The sequence below is a fragment of the Schistosoma haematobium genome, chromosome 3 (assembly GCF_000699445.3).
Source record: "Schistosoma haematobium chromosome 3, whole genome shotgun sequence".
Classification (NCBI taxonomy): Eukaryota; Metazoa; Platyhelminthes; class Trematoda; order Strigeidida; family Schistosomatidae; genus Schistosoma; species Schistosoma haematobium.
The window spans coordinates 41,895,427-41,904,837 of record NC_067198.1 but is presented as its reverse complement, the minus strand read 5'-3'; the positions used below and the strand labels follow the sequence as shown (position 1 = coordinate 41,904,837).

The 9,411-nt window shown below is 36.6% G+C and overlaps 1 protein-coding gene across 1 annotated transcript; it reads left to right on the top strand.

Annotated features, from left to right (window-relative positions):
- Positions 1-138: 138 nt before the first annotated feature.
- On the top strand, positions 139-3,044 carry CFDP2_4 (Craniofacial development protein 2). Its single transcript, XM_051208029.1, has one exon. It carries the CDS (start codon positions 589-591, stop codon positions 1,276-1,278), a length of 690 nt encoding a protein of 229 aa, XP_051069913.1. The 5' UTR covers positions 139-588; the 3' UTR covers positions 1,279-3,044.
- Positions 3,045-9,411: the final 6,367 nt, after the last annotated feature.

Here is a 9,411-nt window from a genome sequence, read left to right as displayed (position 1 = left end):
TACATCCATTTAATCCAATCCCAAGTCGATACTAAATATAGTTCATTATTTGACCTTCAATGCATATGTCTGTCACACTATATCTTAGTTGTGTTTTAAGCATTAAACACATGTTAACTAGTACAAACTTATATTGAATAATTCCTTCCCCACCCTTTTGTTTTTTCCTGCAGATGTTGAATTTATTTATTTATTTATTTTCGGGTCGATTGTAAATATGCTCATATAATAACTAATTTAAAGTACAAATGTGTAGTTGGCTTTTTGTTGTTGCTTGTAGCTCTTCCAGAGTTACTGATGGTTCCAAGTCTGGGTAAAAGAAGAGGATTGGGCATGGGGTCGGTAACCCTATCACGTATAGAAAAAATCTTGCTAAAAAGACACCAACCAGATTAAACAAGTTAAACCATTTAAACTCTGCTTTCAGAGATGAAGGGAGAACTATGACGCCTCAGGATGAAAGCCGAGTCCCTTCGGAAGTCATGAGACCGATGCCCCTTCTAACAACCAGGGCAACAATTTTTTATAGGTATATGGAATCTCCGGACAATGTGATAGACCGTGAAGACCAGTCAAATATAAACGGAAATGTGGAGATACAACATGGCAGTACTGGCAATCTGCGAAACTCATTGGACCCAAGCTGGACAACAAAGGCTAGATACGGGAGAGATGCTGCTATACTCCGGTCATGAAGAGGAAAATGCTCCACACACTCAGGGAGTTGCTCTGATGCTGTCCAAACAAGTACGAAATGCACTTACTTGGTGGGAATCTCACGAATCCGGAATCATCAAAGCATCATTCAAAACAAAGGAGGGAATCACGATGAACGTTATCCAATGTTATGCACCCACCAATGATAGTAACGACGACATTAAAGATCAGTTCTATGAGAGGCTGCAATCAATCATAGAGAAGTGCCTAAGAAAGGAACTCACCATTTTGATGGGAGATCTAAATGCCAAAGTTGAAATAGACAACACCGGATATGAAGATATTATGGGACGACATGGACTGGGAGAGAGAAACGAAAATGGAGAAAGATTTGCAAATCTATGTCCATTCAACAAATTGGTCATAGGCGGCAAAATATTTCCACACAAACGTATACACAAAGCTAAATGGGTCTCATCGGACCACACCACGGAGAACCAGATAGATCATATTTGTATTACTAAAAAAATCAGAAAGTCAAAGGAAGATTTGAGAACCAGGAGAGGAGCTGACATAGCTCCAGATCACCACCAGCTGGCGGTTGCCAAGATGAAACTGTAACTAAAGAAGCATTGGACAATTGGGGAAACAGCATTACATAGGTCCAACACGGCTTTCCTTCAGCATACTGACAAACTCAACCAATTCAAGATAAATCTCAACAACAGGTTCCAAGCCTTACATGATCTACTGAAAGAACAAAAAAACTACTATGGAGGACAACTGGAAGAGGATCAAAGAAGCATTGACTTCAACGTGTTAGGAGGTTCTGGGCCTCAAGAAGCATCATCATAAGGAATGGATCTCTATGGGAACCGTGGACAAGATACATGAAAGGAAGAAGAAGAAGACAGCAATTAACAACAGCTGAATAAGAGCAGAGCAAGTCAAGTCAAAAGATGAATACACTGAGGCAAACAAGCAAGTAAAGAAGAGCATTAGAGCGGACAAGCAGAAATATGTGGAAGGGTTAGCAACGACAGCGGAAAAAGCTGCAAGAGAAGGAAATATGAGATAGCTATATGATAGAACGAAGAAACTAGCGAGGAGATATAGTAAACCAGAGGGACCGGTCAAGGACGAAGAAGGCAATCCAATCACTGACATTCAAGGATGGACAAGCAGGTGTGTGGAATATTTGCGGAACTCTTAAATAAACCGAATCCACCGGATATCGAAGCAGCACTTACAGACCTTCTGTTACATGTCACTCCACCAACGGTCGAAGAAGTCAGGCAAACTAAGAGTTGGAAAGCAGCAGGACCTGACCATATATCAGCCGAAGCACTGAAGTCAGACATCGAAGTAATCGAGAGTACGCTACACGTTCTATTCAGGAAGATATGATGGGAAGAGCATGCGCCACAGATAGACTGGAAAAAAGGACACCTGATCAAGATGCCAAAGAAAGATCTGAGAAAATGTGAGAACTACAGAGGCTTCACACAAATGTCAGTACCAGGAAAGGTGTTCAACAAAGTATTGTTGAACTGGATGAAAGACTCAGTGGCTGTCTACTATCTCTCTTCCTTTTTCTTCTGGTGGTCGGCTGGATTATGAAGACCTCGACATCTGAGGGAAAACACGGCATACAATGGACAGTTCAGAACCAATTAGACGATTTGGACTTCACAGATGACCTAGCTCTCCTATTCCATTCACGCGAACAAATGCAGATGAAGTCAGATAGTGTAGCAGCAGCCTATACATCGGTAGGCTTCAACACACACAAAGGAAAAAGCGATATCATGAATTATAAGACAATGAACACCAACCCAATCACATTTGATGGGAAAGCTCTGTAAGAGATAGAAAGCTTTACTTACCTGGGCATTAGTAATATCGATGAACATGGAGGATCCAATGCAGACGTAAAGGCGAGGATTGGCAAATTGAGGGCAGCGCTTTTAAAATTGAAGAACCTATGTAACTCTAAACAACTGTCTGAAAACCAACATCTAGTCACAATCTTCAATACGAACCTCAACACAGTTCTACTACATGGAGGTCAACCTTGGAGAACTAACACAACCATTATAAAAAATGTACAAATATTTATAAACAGTTGTCTACGTAAGATATTGGATGCCCTTTGGCCGGATACCATCAACAACAACCTACTGTGGGAGAGAACAAACCAGATTCTAGCTGAAGAGAGACTTAGTAAAAGACGTTGTAGGTGGATAAGACACACATTGAAGAAATCATCAAACTGCATCACGAGGCAAGCTGTAACTTGGAATGGTGAAAGGAAATGGAAAATAGAAAGACCAAGGAACACACTGTGCCGAAAATTGGAAGCATATATGAAAAGGATGTATAACAACTAGAAACAACTAAAAAGGATTTTCTAGGACACAGTTGGCTGAAGAATGCTGTTGTGTGAACTATGCTCCTCCACGAGGTGTAGCAGGCGTAAGTAAGTAAGTATGGATATTGAAACCAGATTTGTTGGTTCATTAAAATTAATAATTTTCTCTGATGCACTTGAATAATTATACTTGGTGACCCATTATATTTCCTCTATAAGAATTGTACATATATGCCTTTTTCTTAGGATATCATTATAAGGCTCGGGTTTCGAAACATCAAAATATCACTCTATGACGCAAGTGAGAGTAGTTTGCCAAAATGTTTAGACTACCTATTTTACGACTTTGCAAGTGTTCTAATAAAGATTCTTATTTCAGAGCAGTTTCAATCGAATGAAAGTGAATGGTATCTGTACTTTTCTAAAAACTCATATAACCTGTCGCAGTTTTATGTTGGGAACCTCAAACGTAAACATTGAAGTAGGTGGCAAGTTGCCCAATTTGTTCATCCTTTGAAGAGATTAAATGAAACTACATTTAATGTGAGACATAAAATATACAATGGATAAAAATGGATATTGTAGCAGCCGTAGAAAACGTCTACAACTGAAGATGAGTGGCTGAAATTGAACGTTAAATATCATTCACGAAATGTTGTTCTAAACAATTTGTTGCATTACTGCATAATTACTGTTGAGAATTCTATAACAAAATTCACAGTACTAAATGAAATAATCATCATTGTCTAGAATAGATGGATTATGGCTAATAGTATTATCTAAGACGTGAGTTTCACTCCCTTTTTTGTTCATCAATTGATGAACTTGCATTTTCTTGCTGATGTTCACATTGAGACAGGAACCGTCTACCCTTCAACTTATCGAGTCCAGATAAAAACGAAATTGTTTGACGGGTAAGATGCTTATATCATCAATAGTAAGCATTTGAATTATACCGCGGTGGTTTTTGTATCGTTATTATTATGGTGAATATGTAAGCTGCCTAAACAAACATTGCCTGAGACAAATCAGTATATTTCTGACAAGAACTTTAAGAGAGTAGCGAAAAGTTGTTTCTAAAATGAATATTTAGCGTATCTCATTTTTTGTTGCTATTTATTAAGCTATATTCTATGGGTAAAAGCTCATAAAAGTCAGTTCCTATCAGATAAATTCAATTTTCCGGATAGAATGAGAAAAGAGAGGAGAGTTGTGATTGATTTTTCTTCGTAATCTTACTGCTTCATTGATCAGTTAGTATAGTGATTTTCTGCTAATTGACGTGACCTTAAGAGGAAAAAAAAGTGTGAACAGTTGTTAGAAAACATTTTGTTTAGTAGGATTCACTAAAATTTCTAGTATAATCTGAGAATCTTATGAATGTAGTTCTTATCATAAATTATCAAACCATTTGAACTCAGCATAAAATTAGATAACGGTTCCTACACGGTTCGGTACACTCTATTTATTCGAAATGTTTCTTCGTTTGTTTGTCGGCCATGGAATCAGTTGAAAGGAAATTAAAACACGATCTATATCAAAAACAGTTATAAGTTTTACAGTCTATGTTGTATAATCGTAGCAGCGGTGAGACATCCAAAGAATCATAAACAGTGCAGAAACACTTGTGATCAATCAATTCTTATGTAATTAATACTGTATCTTGCAAAACAAGCGACCTATGAAAGTCGAATAATAAGTCAGATTTGATCTGACTGATTAGTGGTTGGGTTGTCCTTAGCATTCAATAATTATATTTATTATCAGAATGCGTTTTGTGGAGATTTTTAGAAATTTTCACAGATTGAACTCATGAGTCAGTTGAAGCTAGACCACCATTGAAAACCTGGAAGCACTGGACGGCCGTTTCGTCCTAGTATGGGACCCCTCAGCAGTGAGCATCCACGACCCCGCACTGCCCGGGGCTCGAACCCAGGACCTACTGGCTTCGCGCGCGAGCACTTAACCATTAGACCACTGAGCCGGCATCCAACGGTGTTAATGTCTAACTTCAACCAATCCACGAAGTTGCGCTACCGTACACCATTGTCTTCAGTGAGTTCCTATCTCACAACAGACCTGGTTGAACTCCACTGGTAACGACTTCTCACTAGAACTCCAGATGTGTCTCCTGAAGTCAGTCACTAGTGAGCAGGTGATTATTATTATCAGAATGTGGAGTTCAACCAGGTCTGTTGTGAGATAGGAACTCACTGAAGACAATGGTGTACGGTAGCGCAACTTCGTGGATTGGTTGAAGTTAGACATTAACACCGTTGGATGCCGGCTCAGTGGTCTAATGGTTAAGTGCTCGCGCGCGAAGCCAGTAGGTCCTGGGTTCGAGCCCCGGCAGTGCGGGGTCGTGGATGCTCACTGCTGAGGAGTCCCATACTAGGACGAAACGGCCGTCCAGTGCTTCCAGGTTTTCAATGGTGGTCTAGCTTCAACTGACTCATGAGTTCAATCTGTGAAAATTATATTTATTCTAAATAGTATTTTAGTGTATATTGATACGGACCTTGATTAAAAGTGTGAATATGAGAATGACAAACTACCAGTAATGTGATTACTAATTAAATCAACGACTGACATTTCGTACTTTATAGGACTCGCCAGCTAGATGTAACCACTGATGTTCACTCAAAGCAAATAATTATCGAAGTACTCGATATGGAGAGCCAATAAGAAGTAGCAGAAAGTCAGGCGATGGCAATCAAAAGTGACTCAAAGGTCAAATGCACTTCATTGGGGTCAATGGGTCAATTTCTTAGGGATAGAGTGGTATATATATATATATATATATATATATATATACCACTCTCTCTCTCTCTCTATATATATATATATATATATATATATATATATATCAGATTTCGGACACCGCACCTCATAACAGTAATCATAAAAAGGTTATTCATATGAGTTACTGAGTCACTATACCTATTAACATGTCCAACGGGTATCCCACTTATGATTATTATTTGTAAAGGATTAATCAAATTTATTCTTGAACAATGGAGGATTACAAGTGTTTTACGAACACTTGTGTGATTAGATTTGGACAACTAGAAAGAAATGATTAATTATAAAGTAACCAGTTGTAATTCATTAGTTTCTGAGTTCAACGTTTAAAACGATGCGTTGCTGGCCTTAAATATAGTGGAAAATCTTACTTATCTAAGTTCTTTAGTTGATCAATTAAATTGATGCTATCATAAACTAATGTCAAAGTTTGTTTAAACCAAGATAGAAACAATGAACATGTCAATAAAATGTCAACTAATAACTTTCTATAATACTATCTTTTGTAGTACAAAAAATAAAACAAATTATAGGTTTGATTCACTTGGTATTGTTTTGCTTGAATCTTCCCATTGAGGTTTAAGACTGCAATTAATCAGTCTGTTGTTGGCATATGTGCATACTGTGAGTATTGCCTCGATATTGCCTTAATTCACAAGCTTTATATACAAAGATAGATAGTAGCTAGCGGTAGAATCCAGAACGCGCGTTTCCTCCTATTTGGGACCTGTCAGCTGGATATACCTGCATCTTAGAGTTGATGTACACTCTGGGACTCGAACCCAGTACCATTCGCTTCAAACTCCATCGTGTTATTCACTTAACTACACAGTCCTGATAACCACATGCTCGTACAATGGGGTGAATTTAAATTCACTTGGTATTGTTTCCACTGCTAGCCACTATCCATCATTGCTTTTAGGTTTGATTGTTTTCTTTATAAAAATAACTCAACCTGTAGCTCTTCTCGAGTTACTGCCGGTCCGAAGCTCGGGTAAAGGAGAAGGGTTAGGTATAGGGTCGGTAACCACATCCCGTAGAAAAAAATCTTGCTAAAAAAACGCTAATCAGATTAAACAAATCAAACCATCAATTTTTTGTATTTAAAAAAAATCAACTATTAAGAAAGAAATCATCACAATGACATCAATTCATTGACGTCAATTACATTGCATCGACTGTATTTAGTTGACTTCGTTTTTTCCTTGATAAATACATTCATATCATGTGTTATTTTTTTCTAGTGTTGAACGTCTAAACACATAGATTCTGATTTGTATTGTCCTATGGAGGGAGGTATGATAAAATATGTATTCTTATTAACAAATGCTTAATAGAGTGGATTTCTGAAGATTAACCATGGCAACTGCATTGATACAGTACCAAAATTAAATTCTGTTGTTCATTTATGACATAAAATGTTTCAAAGTATCAACTATATGACAGCTATTGTCTGTTTGTTTAAGTGAGGATTTGGATAAGTTTGCTAATAGAACTCTTATTACTGTCATCAAAGTTGCTTTCTATAATTCCAAACTAGTTCTTCATGTCATTTCGAACAGTAGAGATAAGGACAATGTTTTTACATTAAAATAGATATGAAATTATACTACTATACTACTATAAATATTAGTTTCTGTTTACATTATGGATAAATGAATGGAAAAGAGATATTCGATGATTTCAGATAGACATCATGGTTTATTGTTAATTGATGAAGAAAGTAATCAATGTGAAAAAACTGTTTGTTATTTTGAAAAGGAAAAGAGAAATAGATTTTACTTCAACACTGAATAATTTCCAGTCTTTCAGATGATTTCTCAAATGAAGTATATGGTCAAGGCGGTAGGATACATTTTAGCTACATATTACTAAAATTTCAAGTGGTTGGAGAAATTCAACAGGAAATCATGGATATAGGCACCATGAGCTTTGACATTCATGAATAATCGATACCTACAATGTTAAGAAAACTGATGCTCCCTGATTGGTTCAAATAATCGTTGATCAGTCTCACATCCTGAGATGTTACGTTGAACTATATGAGTGGCAATCGACATACTGAAGGACTGATATATTTACAATTGATTGGTTTGGTTTAAATCTGTCAGTTAGCACCAGTTCCCCTAAGAATACAGGTACACTTTGCTTACGAATGATAAATAGCATAAAACTGTTAGGATAGTCGGATAAATATACCAATAATTATCGTGTTAAGTCTACGGTGGCCTTGGACCTTAAATGTACATTTCCCGTTGGTCGATGTTTGTTTCACTTGCTAGATATTGTGTAAATGTTGTTTTCTATTTTATGGTACGATGTGGTTTGTTTGTTTGGTATATAAATAGAGTATGTCTGAAATACAATGATTCATAACTCAGAGGCTGTGACTTGTGTTCTTGACTCAACTGGCTAGGACAGACAGCGAAGCAGGGCCAATCAGGTCACTAATTCGTCCACGAACGTGTTTGCGTGTCCACTGTCACAGAAGCAATCGATAAATACGCTACTTATCAAAAACCTGCAGTCCCACACGTTACAACAAAACCAAAGCCAAAGATCTGTCGCCTGCCTCCAACTACCAAACATTTCAGTATACTGAACTTGATGTTGAGACACTTACACAAATAGCCACATTTTAACTCGGCTGATAGATGTTGGTTAGATCTAAACAACTACGAAAATATGACAAAAAGCACTAATCAATAATCAATTAATTCAATATGAAACCAGTATGCACGTATATGATGAAATGCGTTGAATTTGAATGCTTAGAATACAGTGTAGAAAGAGAGTTTGATAATTAGAAGACTGACAATGTTCACAAAGAATGAATCTAAAAATAATCCAACAAAATTATAGTGTGCGAAGATTTGGTAGGGATAACCGAATCACACACTATTTCAACAAAATATGAAAATCATACATGTTATACATTAGTAGCACATCTTCTTTGAAATGTTTCTTAAAAACTTCATCATTCCTTCATTTCTGTTGTTACCTTGATTACTTTCAGTCTTCTTCTCTTTTCGCTTCATTTTCCTCTTTTATCAGTAAGAATTCTACTTCGCAAGTCTGGTTCAAACTACTTATATCTGTCCGTATAAGTAACACACATCGCAAAATTCCACTAAAGAAAGTCTTAAATAACTGAATTCTTGCAGTACATTTAAACAATAACTGGATCATGTGATTTATCAATGTAACATTGGTATACGTTTTAAGGCTGTAAAATTATATTTTATGATTATACTGTATATCCGACAGAAATATTTCTACTTCCTCCGTAAATTATTAAATCACTACAGCTTATTAACAATACAGATTGGAGCGTCACATTCCTGGATTCTTGTTCATGGTATAAAAATATTAGATAAACAAAATTTTCCCAAATTTTAAATCAGTTGGGAAGGAATTTAGTTAGAATTATAATGGAAACATCTATCTGTGCATTTCATTTGATTGTATATTACTGAATGTTTTAAAAGTCACGAACATGTTTGTTGATGGGTCAAAGAAATATAGCTCGTCAAAGTCTTTCATGGCTTAGGAAAGGTCAGAGAATTTATAGAATAATCACT